The following is a 19,564-nucleotide window of genomic DNA, read 5'->3' on the forward strand; positions in this document are numbered from 1 at the left end:
AGAAAAAATACATTAAGTAGAGGGAATGTCAATTCACAAATGGGTCACTTCATTTTAAATCATCAGTTATCTCGGTAATATTGCCTTTACGAGTTTAGTTAGGAATATAATTTGAGATAGCAATACAAACTCATAAACTTGCCAGACCTCTGTCCCATTTTGTACCTGTACAGTGTATGTGTCTATGTGTACACATCTGTACGTGTGTGTGTGTGTGTGTGTGTGTGTGTGTGTGTGTGTGTGTGTGTGTGTGTGAAAACTCAGGATGAGGCTTTGCTATGAAGAAGATATCTGGGAAATAAGCCAGTTTCAGTGGTTCCAGGAGAATTTTCAGAATTACAGAGTGGCATCGGAATATACTTATAGTTAAATATACAAATGTCTCAAATTATCACAGCAAATGGCAATTGACTGCGTATGATGCATCTGGCATTGATATCAGATCAAACCACATACTGGGCTTTTAATCAAAATATATTTATCTCCTTGTTGACATTAATATCAAGCTGAAGCTTCAGCTTCTGGATTATGTTTGCTTATGATCCAGAGAGAAGCCATCTTAATTTTTTCATATTTAAATATTGATTGTTCTGCTTTTGGCCTGCTAGACAACAGCATATCCCATATGTGAATATGACATTACCATCACTAGGAAAGATGCAATCATTTTCAGAATATTGTCTTGCTGAATGTGGATAATAAATTGCTCGACTACAGTCATTGGTTTTGGCCAGAGGCACCTGTCCCATCCTGCAGAAAGATGACCTCTGGCAAAATATTGGGATTATTGTTTCCCATCTGGAGTCAGCTCAGGAAGTTCCAGATGTCAGAGTTCTGGCTCATCAATGTGCCAGATTCTGAACAAAAGTTCCGAGGAGCAGGGTGGGTTTTATGGGTGGAATATATACCTCACGCTGCTGTTTAGGAGACAGTGCCAGCTTAATGTTATTTCAGCAAAAGCTCACCTTAAAATGAAAATATCATTTTGGAACCATTTTAGATTAACCACTGATGCCAGTGTTCTGCTTTCTGGCATTGTGTATGAACGATGAAGAATACAGTGACTTCGTAGGTCACTCTATATCGTCTCCCAAATGGCTTAGCTTCACCAGCCATAAAATGGGGCTAATGATCCCTTTGTAATGCTTCTTGAGCTATGCTGACAAAAAGCACTGTATAAAAGTTATGAATATAGTATAACTATATTTGCATAGTAGTTGGAAGTCACAAAAGCGGACATAATGTAATAATATGAAAAGCACTTTGGATCAGATTGTGTAGGGCCTTTGGGTCAGATTGTGTTGCACAAGGAGAGAGAGAAGGTACAAGGAGCCAGAATCATGTGCATGTGCAAGGACTGCTTGAGGGCAGCACCATCAGCATCCCTATCATCCCTACGTGGTGAGCAGAGCGCGCTCCCAATAAGGAGGGGAGCATTTGTGCTGGATGCTCTAAGTAAGCGGAACATGGGCCTCAAGCACAAGGTCTTGAGGAGCTTCTACTCCTCATCATTTTCTCTTCTCCTTCACAATAAGGCTATGCCTTAAAGTTACAATCTAGCCTCTTGAATCATTTGCTATTCACGGAGAGGTACTGATAAGAATTAGGGATGTTAAATATTGGTTAATTGAATAGTCAATTCACCTCATGCATTCTTATCAGTTAGTTGACTATTCTGTAGTCCCCGAGGGTGGAGCCAGTAGCCAGTGTGCTCCAGTCCCACTCCGAGGGAGTCTCCTGCCACTCTGTGATGCTGCCTCTTTATCAGAGGCAGCAGCGTAGGGTGCCAAGCAGGAACTGGCCTATGAGGAGATCCAGTTTAAACACCAGCTTCTCTTGCGGACCGGCTGCCTGCCACCCCGCACTGCAGCAGCCTCTGTCTGAGGGTGGGGTCTGAGCTCCCAGACCTGGCGCAAACCTGAACTGAGTCAGGCTGACGGGCCACCTGGCTCCTAATACACTTTAAATGAATAGCTGCGGGGGGGGAAGGAGGGGGTAGGTCCCAGACACAGCACAAGTCAAGACCGAGCCAAGATGCTGGTCAGCCTGCTAAAAAAATTACTTCCGGGGGAGGGGAGGAATGCATGTAGTCTATAGCATTAACCTATATGCTTTTGTTTATTGGTTAATTGACTAGACTATTATATCCCTAGTAAGAATCCTGAGATCACACCTATGTTGTCTTCCACTCTCAAGACCCTTGGATAATTTCTCCCTTTTTTGTACATATCATCTACTCTGCCTGAATGAGGCTCTTTTCTGTACCTTTCACACTAAACAGTCAGACAGGTCAGTGGTAAGCAACACAAGACATCCCTTCACATCAACCCTGCTATCATCCTCTGGGAGTTTTTTGGATTGAGAGTTTGGGAATGAAAATCCCAGATCTGAGGCCGTTGGCATTTGAGGGTGTGTTTTTCACAAGGCAAAAACATTGCATCACAGGGTAATTGGATGGTGAGATGGTGGGTTGTCACCAATCTTGTCATCTGGGCCATTATTAAAACTTCAAGCGTTATCTCTTTATTTTGGCTGCACTCTCTTGTAATTGCTAAGACATAATGCTATCTCTCCCTTCTATTCTGAGATCCTCCTACGATTTTGCTTATACTGTAGTCCCAGCAAGTCCAAGGAGTCTATACGTTTGAAATTGCCACAAAGGTCTTTCATATGCCTGGTATTTGTTCTGTAATTGACAAGAACAGTGACAGGGGAAAAGATGCAATACTAAGCAGCAAAGCTCCCGTTAACAAGAAAACTAAGTTCTAAAGTAGAGAACAGGTTTCATTTAAATGCGTTCTTGGGGTGAGTGTTCGCATTTGATTAGGAACTCAGAAATACACTGTGATGAATAGCAAAGAGAATACCTTACCAGATTTGACTAATGAGATTGTCACTGTAATATTTTGGTGCCTGTCTCCACCTGAAGCTCATTTGCTTCTCAGGTTCATTACATTTTAACTGTGTAGCCATTTTATGATGCAGTAAGGTCAGTTCCACAGCTACCATTAGGACTGGCAAAGTGCAATGTGTGGCACTCTGAATTAACACCAATGCATTTTTAATACCTCAAATAATTTGTACTTTATTCTCCAGTTTTTGCTGGGTTTTTTTCCATTTATATATATGAAAACAAGGTCTGAATATTTGTTTCTAAAAATCGTATTGGCAGTGCCTACTGTTTATAACACACATGTAATGAAGCTTTGTATGCTCTGTGATGCTTATCTATGATCAGGGCTTATTGACTGCTGGGATTGTATTGTCACAGGACTAGCTGTGGAATTTCCTCTGTGATGAGAGACCCACAGAAACCACTACATCTTTTGTTAGGTAGCCTCATCTAGCAGAACAATGGTAGTGTGCTGTTTTGATCAGATGAACAGGATGGCACCAGTAACAAAAATCTGTTCCTCATCCCTTTCTCCTATTCTCAGGTTGGTTTATTCCTGAGATAATGCTCAGCTAGAGCAGTGTGTCTCAACCAGTGGTACCCTTAGGAGTACTCGAGAAGTCTGGGGGGCACATCAACACAACTGAAATTTGGAGAAAACTGAATTTTTGTTTTAAGTTTTACAGCGCTTTATTGTTTTTGTACTTTTTACATCTGACAATGTTGTCACTCGCCTAACTACAATTAAGATGTTTAAACAAATGTGTTGCAATGGTAGAAAACATTTATGTCTGAAAACTGTAGGTATTGGGGGTATTTATTCCATTGTTTTGAAAAAGGGGTACTTTATTTAAAAAAGTTGAGAAACACTGAGCTAGGGGATCACACTTTTTACAATGATGCAGATGGAGTGACATTGAGAATTAGTATGCAACTGATGGTAGCCTGGGACTTGCTGTGTCCCACTGTGGAGAGGTGCAGCTATTTGGACTTCTCCTACAGTCTTAGAAATGTTGTCAGATAAACTGTTCTGTGGGAGAGATGATGGAGTCCCTTGGAAGATATCCTGGGAGGTGGAAGGGAGTGTGGATTCCCACACTTTGCAGGAGAAAGAATTTTCCTGAGGGCGGGGAAAGCAAGTATAGTACTTTTACCCCTTCTATACACAAAGGACATGTAGCTCTTCAAACACCAAATGGCTCTGAATGGAGGGATGGAGGTCACTTCTCTTTCCCTGCTTCCCCCCAAAGCTGTATTGTGTTTGCTTTCTTACCGTCTTTTCCCTCACGTACATAGTGTATGTGTAAACTGTTAGAAATGATAGCATTGTTTCCTTGCGGTTTACCAGTTTGTTTTATTTATTTATTTTTACTGTTTTTCTATTTGTTTCCATTCTGCTGCAGAAATCTGATCACCACAGAACTCCTTGCCAAAATTCCACAGAAACCAGGGGGTATTGGGGATCTTGCCAAAGAATTTAGATCCAATATGCTGCACAATACACAGGGCTCTGCCTCTGATACACAGCGACACACTGGTTGGTTTTTGAACTACTGTACTGTATGCGTCCCAAATTTGTGTTTAGGTTTAAATGTAATTAAAATGTTAAACAGAAGTTTACATGGACTGTGAATCCTTCCATGTGTCTGCTTTGCTGTTGGGGGACTAAAAATGTTTTCACTGGCTAATTTGTGGGGATGAATGTACACCTCCTCCTATCCTCAACCCTGCATGTCTTTTGTGCCCAGCCTCTTCCTTTCTTCTCACTCAGATGCAAGTCAGAACTTAACGACGTGGCTATATGCACATATTACAAATAGGAATATGTGTGACTATAGAAAGAAAACACAAAAGAATGCAAAGATATTTCCTGCTTGGAAAAAAGGGCCAAATACTCCTCGTAGATACACATACGTGCATGCCATTATATTAAACGTGAGCTGAATATCCATGTCTGAGGGCAGAATTTGGCCCCCAGTGTTTATGCAGTCTTTTGTCTGGAGAAGTCTGTTATTTCTAGAGATAGATATTGCTTCCTTTGCCTTGACCCCCCCCAGTATGCCATGTAATATGAAGGGAGTACAAATCCTTTATAGATGACAGTTATTATTCCAATGCAAATTAGGAGAGTGACATTCTTTTTAAAAATCCCTAAATTAGATGTCACTGTTTTCAAACAATTCCATTACAGAGCGGATATGTGCTCAACGTGCACACGACTGGTGGATTAGCCCAAAATTTGAAAAGTCTCTGGAACCAGGATCTAAACATTATTAAAAAGTTAACAGTGAGATCCCATTTGTTAGACTGGAAGGTTCTGTGATTGGAGTGCTATCTAGAAGAAAGTTCTCCTAAATGGAACACTGCTGAACTAATTTGTGCTGACATGGAGCTATTCTGGAAATCTGTGCTGGAGATTCTGGAAATCTGTGCATCAAACAAAGGACACTGCTGTTTTAGTAAACTTTCCTGCCAGCCTCAATATTAAGTGTGAGGATTATGATCATCAGTAGGCAGTCTTCTAGGATGCAAGGAGAGTGTTTCCTCTTATGTGTTCATTTGTATCTGTTCAAATCATTACAAACTTCATTCACGACCCCTATATGTCTTTTCTGTATATGCTTTGAATGGCTGTATATTCCCACTTCATGTAAGTACAGAGCATGCTCTTTCTTTTGCCTTCAAGCAGAGTTATAAAAATTCATTAAAAGAAGAAATTTCTTGCATTCCTCTTTATCTAATGTATATGCATGTTTCTTCCTCTGCCCCCTTAACCTCTCAGACCCCATCTTCAAAGCATAAGCACAAACTCTGCACACTGAATTACGAATGATGGTGATTCTTTCCTGTACCTGGCGTGCTAGCAAAGATTGCTGATTTCAAGTTACCTACTGTACCACTCTGTATTTTTGGAATGAGGCCAAACAAGCCTTTTTTTTTCTATTTTCAGAAATAGACATGTGAATACATAAACCAGACATAATATTCACTGGCAAACTGATTATTCAATTCGTTCACTGGCAGGAAAGCATCCTAGCTAAAGCCCACATATTATGAGTCTGAATTCTCTCTTTTAATCGGTAAAATATCCTGCCTAATAGGACATTACCATTTTTTCTGATGTATTATTCATTAAAGTTTAACTGTTTTCACAATCAATCTCAGGATCACTGTTCCCATTTTTTACTGCAAGTGTGAGCCCAACCTTGGTCCAGAACAGCTGCTTGTCAATCAGATGTCACTTCATGAATGCCCTTGCATAATTCTCTCCTCTAATTAGAGAAGGAAAAATAAAGGTTTAAGATTATTTGCAGAGTTCACTTGATGCCAGAGGTGGGTGTGTGTGTGTGTGTGTGTGTGTGTGTGTGTGTGTGTTCTTGACTAGTGCAGTTGTACTTTATAACATGAAATTTTTAAACCTTACAATTAAATCTCCTGTCACCCTCTATACAATGCTCTATTTGATAATGACGCAGAAGTGGAAGTTTTACTTTATATAAGACCATTATCTTTAATAAATACTTAACTGTTAACATAGAATTCCCTCATGATGTTTTTTAAGAGGATATGATTCAATCACCAGTTATATCTTTGGTAGATATTGTAAGAGATAAGAAATAGTTTTTGCAACATATAGATATGGATGTGTAGATATCTGTGTATCTATAGATAATAAAGACACTGTATTAAAAGTAATTCTTAGACTCTGTTAACTTGTTCTTGCCATCTCAAAAATAAAAGGGAATCACAGGAATTACAATCCCTAATTACCATTTTATTACCCAGAGGAAAGCCTTTGGAAACTCTTGTATATTTTCAGTCACATTAATATGAGAATTGCATGTATCTGAGCAGTAAGGAAAGCAGAGAAGTGGTCATTTTTCATACTTCAAATCACATACCAGTGACAAATCTTTATTTTCACTTCCATAAAACTTCATACCTATCATAGTTGTAAAAAACAAGAGGAAATTAGATACAATCCTGATATTTAGTCTAGGACCTTAGGGATAGGTTGTTTTTAATGTATTTGATCCTTACCCAGATTGTTAGCATGGCCTCTAGAAGAAATGTAGCTACACCATTTCCCATTGCTGCTCCATTTTAGATTACAAGTGCCTTTTATTTATCCCTGCTGTTTGATGCTGATGTCTCAATGACATTGCACTGAAAAGTGCTGATTTTCTCCTTCTCCTACCTAAGTTTCAGGTTCCATTCATCTATGGACATTACAATTCTTAGATACTTTCTTTACACTTGAGATAAGATAAAAGAAAATGTATCCCACAGGTCACTAAACCCTTTCTAAGATAGAGTTGTTTTGTCCCCAAGGGGCGGACTCAGTATCTTAACCTTTAGGTCTTTTCTGAGATGATCATGTCTTTTTAGCCCAATTCATGAGTAAAAGACACTTATTACCAATGCTTTTGTTAGCAACTCAGTAAAATGCAGAACCTGGTTTATCAGATAACTGCTAAGAAGCCCCTGTCTGTTTAGGATAGCTTGGTCAGTTCTTCACAATGTACAGCTTTAGGTCAGAAAAATAGTTTATTATAACACAAGAACCGAGGTGCTGAGGTTCCTGGCAATATGTTCAACATACTTTAGAATGCAACGTCCCTTTGAGGTAGGAAAGTAGATGTATCCCTGTTTTGCATTTGGAGAATCAATAGAAGACTTGACCAAGGTCTTGCAGGAAGTCTGTAAAATCCCACTTAATTAATTAACTGGTTAAGCGTTACGTTTAACAAGTTAACTGATCACACAGGAGACAAGCAGAGGGGGCCCCTCCAATCTCGCTGAGCAAGAGCAGCCTCCTACCCACTTCAGCTGGGTGGAGTAGCCCTCCACGGGCTGCTCCAGCCCAGCTGCTTCTGGCCCTTTGTAAAGCTGTCAGCTCCCAGCTGGCGTGGGCTGGGTGCTGGCAGTCCCATGTGGGGTCCCAGTGGTTCTGGAACAGCCCTCCACCTGTTGTGGGGGGGGGGAGGCTGCTCCTCAGGTACTAGTTAACCATTACCCTGTAAGCATCAACTGTTGAAATGTGATACTTACCAGGTAAGGGGTTAACCAATTACCCCTTAACATCTCTACTCCCAACTTCTGTTTCTGTGTCTTAATCACAAGACCGTTTTCCCATGCAAAACAACTTCCACTTGGTTAGCTAATCTATAGAGCAAATATTATAGAGAATTGTTTTATGACTGTTTCAGGTAGAACCACCAAGGAAGCAGTATTTGCATTTCAATCCAGATTAAATTCAGACAGATGTTGAGGGTTTGAATTTGATGCTTAATAAGGGCTATGATTCAAGTTCAGCTTCCTATTGTGAGACAGTCTCATGAGATTTCAGTCATATTTGAAGCAACATTAAAGTTGTTAGCCATTCAGCACTCTACAGTGAACTAGTGCTTTACAGGATAGGACAGCTCCTTGACCTAAAGAACTTTCAATCTCAGTAGACCACACAGAAGGAGCTGGATGGTGGGTTTTAATTCAGACACTACCTCCTTTGATGAGTTGAAAAGGGTTCAGATTCAAGTCTCCAGTTTGGGCTCTCTTTACTGCTGAGTATCATTATGTGATTAAACAAGAGGCTCTTTATGTACAATATGAGTGAAATATTATTCTGTTATGGTAGATAATTTTTTTCTATTTAAAGGGACACAGTCAACTTGTAAATCACATTGTGCATGAAAATTCTCTATCTAGTGAAACGTAAGATTTCTGTAACTGAAAGAATAGAGTAGGGAAATTAGTCCTCTTTTTTTCTCCAGTCTATTTTGTGCATTTAACAGCAACCCCTTGGAATGTTCCACTAGAATGGAAAAGTGTACCAGTTCCCTATCGTTAAAATGGGAAATGATATTCTAATTCATCAAACAAGTGCAATTTTTAGAGAACCTTCAAGCAGGCACCCTTGTATCTTAGTAAAAGACACTTTTGAACATAAACAGGGGAGAAGAAAACCTCTTATTAAAATGCCCTTTAAAGATTTTTAAAGTAGTGAGAATGTACTCTTTGAAGGATGTGATCTCAGAAGCTAGAATTTTAATTTTAACTTAAAAATGATGAGTAGGACATGGCACCTTAGAGACTAACAAAATATATAGTATCACAGTGAGTTTTGTGAAAGCACAAAGCACATAATACTGAATACTTTTGTTAGTCTTTAAAGTTCCACAGGACTATTCGTTTTTTTTAAACATACAGAACTGCAGTGTCCAACAAAGCTCTGAAGCTATAGTGAACTAGCCACACTCAGCTGGCTAAATAGCTATATGTGGCTAGCAGCTAGCATGTTAAACACCATAGGACTAACATGACTACCCTTCTGAGATATTTTAAATTAGTCAGTTTAAAATAACTTCTCATGTTGACAGTATCCATTTAAGTTATCTGAGGCAAGATTTGTGTCATTGACAAGAAGGCCAAAGAATATGTGTTCTTCAAATTGGGTCATGGGGCCACCAGGGTAAGCTGCTGGTGGGCCCACCCTGCTTTGTATATTTAATGTGTCTGTAGCCACAGAGCCTTGCAGCTCCCATTGGCTGCAGTTCCAGAGGCTCTGTGGCTATGGACATGTTAAGTAGACAAAGCAGTGTGGGCTCACTAGTGGTTTACCCTGGCGGCCCCATGACCCATGTTTGGAAAATGCTGTGTTAGAAAAAGCAGGTTGGGGATCTTTTGACCAGAACCCTCATGGCTCTGTGCTGGGCCAGCCCTGTGCTTCATATACAGCCCCACAAATCCTTTGCCTATTATCCCCCAAGTCCTTCTCCTGACATATCATTACAGCTTTTCACACCCAAGCCTAGTAAGGACATTCAGTGAATACTCTTAATAAGACCATCTATTAATGCTGCTCCATTATCTGCCTATCCTGAGGAATCATGTAGTGTGAAATATCACTGGCCACTTTCCATTTTTTCTATAGAAATATGATTTAGCATCATCATGACATGTCTACATTGAGAATACCAAGGTTCCTTCTAAACGTAGGTTTCCCTTACTGGTACTTGATTGTGTTTCATCTGTACCATGATTCTGTACCATGAATCAGCTGTGCAATAGATTCTAATAACCCAACTCATGCTGAGGGGTTGGATTTAATACCCTTGATCACCTTATGCTGTAAGTAGCCCCATAGATTTCAAAGAGTAAAATCCAATACAGCCAGAGTAAGGGTATGAGACTCTCATGCATAAGTTTTCTTAAGAACAAGTCCTAAAAAATTGAAGAGAAGAAATATAATCATAACTTTTATACAAAAGGAAGAAAATGATCATGATGGGGAAGGTGTTTAAAAAATATTGAGCACTTCTATTATTTGAAATCTGGTGAAATTATTGCTATTAGGACAATGGTTGTGGGAGAAAATATATGTGTGAAGAGTGATAGGAGCCATAGCCAATTGTTATTAGCACATTAGTTTCCTTTTGCCACAGGCAGATAATTTTTCTTTTTTGTCACTGATTTGAATAGAGGATGTAAAGTAAGCAAACAATCCAAGCCAAAGAAAATTCATGTTTTTTTCTAAGAATAATAGATACTTCCAGAATTCTAACTTATAAAAAAGCTACATATATGTATGGAAAACAAGGTGGGGTATAGACTACATAATGTGTTAGGTCAATCTTTACAAACGATCATCCACAAACACATTCAGTAGGTATGACCTACCCTATTACACTTCAGAAACAGTGGGAGCAAGAAGCTCTTGAACTCTGAAATGGCCTGCCTTGTGGCTAGTTCAGTGACATATAATAAATGTACATCTTTTCCAAATAAACCACTTCATGCTGGGTATTTTTTGTTCTAATAGCTATAGTCACTTTAAAGTTAGATTAACTTGTCCTTTTTGTGAGCATTGAAAAATCAATTTGCATAAATGAATAGCATGGAAGGAAGTGAAGAGAAGGAGCAATACTGAATAAATTGTCACCAGGGACTGTGGCAGTTCACATAAATGCAACAGGCTGGTATTGCTGCTGGGATCATCACAAGAAATTTGCATTTTTATTCCTGTGAAGAGTGAGGTGCCATACAGGGCAGTGACAGGTTTTTCTTGGAAGTTTTAATGGTTTCTATCTCTGTTGTGGTATTATTCATGCATGGTTATTCAGAGTCCTAGAACAGACAGCTGCAGAGGCAGAGGGCAAAGACATGCTATTTATCTGTCTTGCAGTCAATTGCTTCAAAGCATTGGAACTGTTTCCGTTATGAATACATTTTCTAAGGCAATGACCAGCCAAATACCTGTATTCATCTTCATACATTATATTTTTATTAGGCGTTTTTACCAGACTTTAGTCCAAGCAAGAAACAAGAGGAGCCAATGTTCAGATACTACACTGATGAATGCTGTATAAAAGATAGGTAGATGGAGGAATAGTGTTGAAAAAGGCAATTGAAAGTCTAAAACGTGGACAGGACAAGCATTGCAGCTGCTATCCAACATTAACCACTCAATGACCACTTAGACTGTTTGACTCTGGAGAGGATCCAAAAAGCAGTTTTGGACAAAAGTAGATAGCTTAGGCCTAGCATTGTGGAATGCCAGACTACAGGGGAGGTGGGCTACTCCTTACTTCCACTTGCCAACCAATTAAGCACTTCGCTGTCACAGTAGAGAACTGCAGCTTTGGTTCATACTTCCCAACTTTCACTTTCTTTATGAAAACTGAGAGTGCAACCCATGTGAAATTGCTGAACCTTTGCCAAGATTTGTGTGGGATTTTTGGCATCTTTAGGGATTCCATTAGGAAAAAAGGCTTAGTTCCCATCAGTTTGTCAAATTAAGATCCTTTCTCTGTAAGTATATACAGACTGATGTGCTGGGTCATTTCTTTTAAGTAGCCTCTAATTTTGCACCTTCTGTAGTGCACATACAGATAATAGTATAGCGTCTGATCCAAAGTCCAGTAAATCTATCTAAAAACTCTATTCAGTCTCAATGGGTTTTGAATCAGGCATAGGTATAGAAATACTGTTAGATAATGATGCCTCACTTGACTGCAGAAACAAAGTTATGGACTAGAAGGAGGACCTTTGGAAAATGGTCCTTTATCTGTTATGCAATTCACACACATGCACAGGCACATAACTGCATAGTTAGGTAAAACAGTGAAAACTGTTGAGAAGCACACTGCGTCAGTAATCTGTGGAGGGGTATCTTTTGGGAGGCCTGCTAGTATGGGTTAACCAACTAACCCCCAAATATAAAGCAGGGTGGAAGAAAAACTCATATGGAGGACACATAAGAAATAATCGTCCAGGAAGTGGACAGTGATGGGGAACGTAACTGCTGTAGCTTACGTTGCACTGAGAATACTGTGTTCTGGCATTGGTTTTGTAATCGCAGTATGTATAGTGGGATATTAGCTGGTTGTGTGCAGGGATAAAGGATGTAAAATGTAGGATAGTGATAAAATGTAGGATAGGGATTCCCTGTTGATGGGGAAAGTTGAGACCACTCTAGGCAAGTCCATTCACCTGTTTGCATTTTGCTATTAAATCAAGGACAGTGCGTGCTCTGGGGAAGAAGTATTTACAAACCACGAGGACAAGGAGTGTAAGGATCACAGTAGCTCTCATCAGCTTCGGAAGGAGCTTTGAAGTTCTGCTGGAGACTGAGATGTCAGGGGAGGCACTTTTCTGCAGACGGGAGGAAGACTTGTCAGAAGAGAAAATAAAAGAGAGAGACGACCTTCCCTTTCCCCCTTCACTTTACTCTCCACAGCAAAGGTCTCCAGTCTGTGGAGTGTGTTCCACTCCCCCGGGTGGGCACCGATGAATATTCAGGGAGATGTAGCCATTCAGTGCAGGGAGGGAGCTCCACCCCGCTGACTCCTGACTGTGGCTGCTGGCCCCAGCCCTAAGCTCAGTGATTTTTCCTGGGGTCCCAGCAGCCTTCCCCCCCACTCCTGGCCCCATGTGGGGGCCCCTACCTCAGCCCCCTTACCAATATCAGTCTCCCCATCCTAGAGCCATGGCCCCACTCCCAGCCCCAACTCAAATATGGGCATGCACAGTTGTCTGAGTGGCACCAGGGAAAAAGTTTGGGTACCACTGCGCTATATACTGAAGAGGAGTGGGATCCTTCTGTCTCGTGGGCTGCTGGGTGATGGCTTTTCAAGAGTTGGCTGGGAAATATGCTGCTAATGCCTATTATAATCCTCTCATCAAAAGCCTAAACACTGATTGCCAATTGGTGCCAAGCCAGAGAATTTTCCAAACCACTGGAGGTCAATACTGGAGGTCAGTGGCCTCTTTTTATTTTTATTTCACCACAGCAAATAAATGGAACAAAGCTTGGAATGCTGCTTAGTAATGTATGACTATACTGATACACCCTATATAAGTCGATGCCTAGTCAAGGCTTGTCAGCTCTCTTTATGACAAAGTGCTCTCTTTATAAAAAAGTTGTTACACAATTTTATTGTATTGGTGCAAGGAAAGTAAGAAAGAAAGCATAAAAACATGGGGTATGTCTACACTACCCTCCTAGTTCGAACTAGGAGGGTAATGTAGGCATACAGCACTTGCAAATGAAGCAAGTGGAACGAGGTGTACCGGTAGTTCGGAATAGGAATCCTAGTTCGAACTACCTAGTTCGAGCCCCGTGTAGCCGCGCTGCACGGGGTTCGAACCAGCGGGGTTTTAAAAATGGCGGCGCCCCGCTTATGCAAATGAAGACCGGGAAATTCAGATCCCGGGCTTCATTTGCAAGTGTGGTATGCCTACATTACCCCGCTAGTTCGAACTAGCGGGGTAGTGTAGACATACCCATGCTTAGCAGCATTACCAACACTTCCACTGCTTACTGGGCTCTTAGAAGACATTTGGGGTAAATTAGAGCTAAATAACAGCACAGAACACTGAGAGCCAGGACTGGTAGCTGAAAACAAACTTTAGGGGACTGTTGGAAACATGGGCCCCACCCATACTAAGCAGCTGTCCAGCTAACTAAAATCATGCTGGAGCCTAGATAGTTCTGGACCAAAATTTACCAGATTAGAGAGGTTCAATTTATATTTCTGTATGCCATTCAGAAAATGTGATCTCTGAAGCAACACAGGAAAACTCTACTAGGGAAAGGAAAGAGTAGAAATCTGTTTCCTCCTTTCCCTAGCATTTTACAATGTAAAATCCTTTCCACTCCTCTCATTTTATTTTTAAAGCCAGCATGCCCTGGCTGAAGTCTAGGAAACAAAGCAGAACAGGCTTTTTTGGAAGGTCTTAAAATCTACTTTGTGAAAATTTGGGGTGAATTATTTTCTATTGAAGTCAATGGTAAGACTCCTACAGAATTCTGCAGGGTTAGGATTTCATCCATCATGCCTAGCCTATGAACATATAAGCAGGCCCAAGGCTGAAACTTGGGAGCCCAGGATTTTATTATTTCAGCCACAAGGTTTCAGATTAGAAAACTAAAAGCATTCTCCAGTACTCAGTGTTCACACTCCTCAGTTACTTTGTTCACAACTTACATTCCAATTTATATCAAACTAATCAGTAGTTGTATGAGGAATTGAAGATCGGTCACAATGGGAATCCTGAACAGTTTGTGTCTCTTTTTTTCCTTTACATTCATCTTCCAATACCAGGGGTCTGGTTGCAGGTTTGACCTGGTCAGTCAGTGCCTGTTCTTTCTTTTTTAATTCATAACGGGGTGCAATGATTATTTGTACGCCATGGAAAATGAAGAGGAAGGAGGGTATTATGGAGATGAGAAGGCAAGCTTGCCATCTCTTGTCTCCTCCATATGCTCTCCCCATCCTTTTCATTTACTCTCTCTATCTTCCCCTAGCATTTTACAATGTAGAATCCTACCCACTCCTCTCATTTTATTATTAAAGCGTTGATACAGTATTCACACAGAAAATCTGAATGTTCAAAATGGAAGTTGGACTAGCAAGGCAAAAGACCTAAAGCCATGAAATGACAAAGCAGTAGGTATCTGAAAATGAGTGTGTTTGGTTCTGAATCTATCTCCATTCTAAGACTTGCACTCTTGAAGCTCACTGTGGAAAAACTAAACATGCCAGTCTATCAGCAGTTTATGCTGTTGCTTTTAACTTTGGGTCTTTCCAACATAATTCAGAAAACCCTGAGCTAGGTCACCCTAATTCTTCACAAAATAGTAGCTCACTTTTACTATAGCAAGTTAGAGAACTCTAGCTTCATGTGCCATCCTGCATAAAAATTATTCCTAAAGTGTACAATTTTGTACTGATGCTAAATATTTGCAATGGGAAGAAGAATAGCGGGAGGCCAGAAGGGAAAAATGTAAATGGGAAACAAACGATTTAACTGAAGCAGAACTTTAACATAATTTCTTCTAGCTGAATGTATATAAAAAAGAGAATATACCTCAATAATCATCCAGGTTTTTTGCCTTCAGCCTGTCTGAGGCCATGTGGTTTGGAGATCTGATCACTAGTCCGAAAAGAAAAGGCTGTTTTCAAGATTTCTGGGGTGTTTTTTCCTGGAAAAGGTGAGAGGATAAAAGCAGAAATCTGTGAAATACACTTTATGCCTTATAGGGCAAATATATACAGAGAGAGAGAGAGAGAGAAATGTTTCAAGCTGTCAGTAAACTGATTTGGAGGCAGGTATTTCTTACATTTACCTCTCCAAGGGGTAGGTTAAAAATAAATCTAAATTTCATATGTGACTTGAATCAAGGGAATTGGATTTTCTTATTTACTTTCCTCTTCACATACACTGTTTACACTGTTAGTGTTTTCTGGAGTTATGCTTTGTATTTCTCTCAACAATGAGAATTTTAACTGTTGAGAAACATCAGGAAAAAGAAGGTAGTGTTTGAACATTCAAACTGCATTTTCAAGTAATCATGTTTCCTTAATGTACTTCAAAACATTTTTCTCTGAACAATGCCCTATGTAATTTAGAAACAATTTTTAGACTGATATTTTGGTGAATTTTTCCAGCAGGCTTCTTGTCATATAAATACTTCATTTTTTTACCTTTTGTATTTATGCTATCTTCTATTGTTCTTATTTTCTCTTGTGTTCTTATTATGTACTTTTTGTTCTGTCGTTTCTGTTACAAGCTACTATTTTTTTCTTTCCTTTCATTTCTAAGGGTTTCTATTCCATTTTTCTTTTTGAGACTCACCAGGCAATGATTTTTTTTTTGCAATTTACATTTGTTTTTGTCTGTAAATCTCTATAGTTAAAACAAGTTTCTAACTTAATATACTAAATATGCTTTTGTATTAATTTGTACTTGTAATGGCATCACTAGAGGGCAGTATTGAATAAATTAGTGTGCTGAACAATGCTATGAGAGATTAGATGTCCCTAATAGAAACATATTTGCATTTTTATTAAACATATATACTTTCAGAGTTCAGTTTTTATCATATCCTATTTGCACAGGATAATCATAAACTTAATAATAAAAAATTTTATTTAATCATTTTATATGTAACTTAATACAAAAGGAAGAACAGTCTCTAATATTATTAGAAAATGGGTGGGCAGTGGACTTAGAGAAGAATAGCAGTTAAGCTGTTGTAAACTATTAATTCATAAAATTGTCATAGAATTTTAATCATTAATTAGTCACCATGGTTAAAATTTCTTTCAACAAATAAATTATATAGATTATATCAGGTTTCTTTTCTCTAGAAAAAATGTTTGTGGTGGTAAATATATTTTCCAATGAATTAACTTGTTCCTTGGAATCTCAGTGCAGCATATTTTAAAATAATGGCCAGCAAAGATAACCAAAAAAGCATAGAGTAAGATGTTGACGTATTTGTTCTTATTGATTTACAGGTCTCCTGACAAATGCAGCATCAAAGAATCCTCGTATGAGTGGTCTAGGTTCTGTGTGAGCTACTTACTTTAGTCAAGTTTCACTGCTGTGGATCATCATCCATTATATGTCATCAACTCAACTGTCTGTTTCTCTATATCTCATAAAAGACAGCATAATTCCTCCACATTATGAGCTAAAAGTCTGTTCTACCATAATAAGGAGCACCGGACTAAGGAATATAGATATAAGAGATACGCTTGGGCATTAGCAATACAAGAAGTTCATGGTTAACGTTTCATCTGCGTTATACACACTGCTGGACTTGATGTAACCCACATGTTTTATTCTGAATAGTCTACTACACTGAAGAGTATTCATCCCAATCAGCCTTAGAGAAGACTGTTTTGTCTATGGGAGGACACTGAGGTGCAAAAGAGAATCTCTTCTTGTGCCCTGGACTGTATGAATTGCTTTTATTTTCTTATACTTTCAGTATATACAATAGACCAAAGAGCAAAATCTATTTTAAAGTGGACACAATCTTACTGTTAACAGAGCTATCTGGGTTAAATTGTAGGGTGATCTTCACAAAGAGAAGAATTCAGCTCTCACAAAGCTGAGATGTTCCTGTCCAGCAGAAGTCTTCATGGAACACTGCAGTAAAAACTAAACCAGAAAATTACTCTTGAAAAAAACACATTATAAACAATGAAAAGGAGCATGGAGAGAAAACAACATATGTTTGAAAAACTATGATGAAACAACTGCAAACTGTCTACATGGCATCTTTATTCCTCTGTACTTAGATTGACTTTCTCGTACTAAAATCATTTTCAGTTTTAACCAGTTAAACATGCCTCTTCTACAGTTCCATTTTTGATAGTTAAAATTGGATAATACAGTATTTGCAAAGAGCATGTTTGGTCATCTGTGGCCTATGTCTCATCTGATACACCATTTAGCACCAGAAAGCAAATTAAAGAAAAAAAGTAACACTTGTTTGAAAGAGATCATTAAATGTATTTTGAAAAGCCTAAAGTTATATATTTAACAGTTTTTATATGTTGTATATTTGTAGAAAATCCTATTTAACAATTAACGTGGTGACTCTGACAGTCATGACAAATGGTTCAGAGTTAAGTTGTGTTTTATTACTTCAGTTGTCTCTGAAGTGGCAGGTGTCGTTTGCTTTCTTCCATTGGGACATTCTGGATGTAAAGCATGACCAGAAAGGACTCTGTAGAAAAAGCAAAGAATAATGTTGTTTATATTACATAAATGCATTCAACCATTGCACTGTTGGAAGGCATTTTTTGTCTTTATGTACTGGTAAAAATAGAGTGTAAAATATTTTAATCATGGCTTTCCATACCGAGTTATTTTTCTCTCTCTTTCTCCTTCTCCCCACCCACCTCAACATAATACAGTATAAAGGTCAAATTGCAGCCTGTTCCTTGACCCAGATTCAATGTTTTACCTCATTGTTAGGAAGCCCACTTTTTTGGCATTATCAGGTAGTGAAAAGTTGATGCAAAGACAGCATAGAAAAAAGGGTAAATGAATATAAAAAGATAATCCCTCACTCCTTATTACTGTACCTTTCTATGTATGTCTGGTACATATTCAGATGATGAAATCCACAAATGAGATTAACTTCTTCCTGGCAAATGTATTCCAGTTTTAACTATTTCGCCAAGTTTCCACTGTAGTATACTACCTAATACTCCAATTAACTTTTAATACTATGCTAGTTCTATGCTACTAAAGAAAATATATAGAGAGATTGTTCAAGCAACCATAGTTGAAAAGTACAAATACAAAAAGGTGTTTTTTGGTTTGGGTTTTTTTTGTTTTGTTTTTTTGGTAAGGCCTGTTCCACTATTCAGGCTTACTTAATACACAGGTTGCAAAAACCATGAATTTTAGGTGACTGTGTCTTTTGAGTAAAGTAAATATATACGAATTTCTTATTTAATCTTAAAGTTTTTGACCAGTGTCAAAGTAGCAATTCAAGGCCAGCCACTTGAAAACCATTATAGACTGACTGCACTATAAATGACCAATGTCTGCTTTAAAATCTCATGCAATAAATTATGGTAATTACATTTACTGTACTACTAGAACTCAAGAGCCAGATCCCTCACTCCACCAACTTTCTGTTTTGTTTCAGTTGATTTTTAAAGGGGAGTATAGTAGCCTTATTTAGTAAACACAGAAAAAAACTAAAGATGTTACATTTTTGTTGCTTTACAGTATTCAGTTTTGTGTTGGTTCAGCTAAATTATGGAAATAAAGAAAATCCTTTTATAAGTGAGACTTTTGTTCACTGATCATGACGTCACATGGAGCATTTCAGTTGAGGGTGCTTGTGGGTAGGGGAACTGGGAAGCAGATTCCCTCTATGAAATAAGTGACTGAGAAAATGTTTTGCATTGGAAATTGAAATAATACCCTACATTTGCAAATTGCTGACAGTTTTGGACACTGACAATTTTGGGTGTCCCGTCTGATACAAGCATTGGCTAAGTATCCATGCAGTGGAAATTAAGTTCCTTTAACATATCTCAGATGGGGCACCGAAAATCACTAGTAGTCACTTTTATTTCATTACTTTGAATATTCAGCAAAAGAGAAAAGTGTCCTTGTTTTGAAAGCAAGTTTAGAATATTGGTCACAGACAAGTGCACATTGCAACTAGAGGTGGGTCTGAGCCTTGTTTGCGTGACAGCAGTCTCAAGCCACTTCATAAGAGTACTTTTCAGAATATCCTTTTTCAAATGAACAAAATGTAATATTTTTGTACATGTAAATTAGTGTCCTCAGTGCTGTGCTGCAACCTTTATCTTGCAGTAACATTACACTTGTATAATATTGTGGGCTTCA

The 19,564-nt window shown here is 38.7% G+C and overlaps 1 protein-coding gene across 3 annotated transcripts in view; it reads left to right on the forward strand.

Annotated features, from left to right (window-relative positions):
• Window positions 1–18,982, forward strand: part of TAFA5 (TAFA chemokine like family member 5) — a 665,983-nt gene extending 647,001 nt beyond the window's left edge. Inside the window, exons 4-5 of one of the 3 annotated variants that reach the window (XR_003088458.2) lie at window positions 4,297–4,430; window positions 16,699–18,982. Coding sequence is in view for 1 of the 3 variants with exons in the window: in XM_006118525.4 (XP_006118587.1) it covers window positions 16,699–16,707 (9 nt within the window). In the remaining 2 variants the exon portion in view is untranslated. Of the gene's footprint in view, window positions 1–4,296; window positions 4,431–15,296; window positions 15,390–16,698 lie in introns of all 3 variants that reach the window. The other 2 variants (XR_001367931.3, XM_006118525.4) reach the window with 2 other exon arrangements.
• The last annotated feature ends 582 nt before the right edge of the window (window positions 18,983–19,564 follow it).

The sequence above is a fragment of the Pelodiscus sinensis genome, chromosome 1 (genome assembly GCF_049634645.1).
Source record: "Pelodiscus sinensis isolate JC-2024 chromosome 1, ASM4963464v1, whole genome shotgun sequence".
NCBI lineage: Eukaryota > Metazoa > Chordata > Testudines > Trionychidae > Pelodiscus > Pelodiscus sinensis.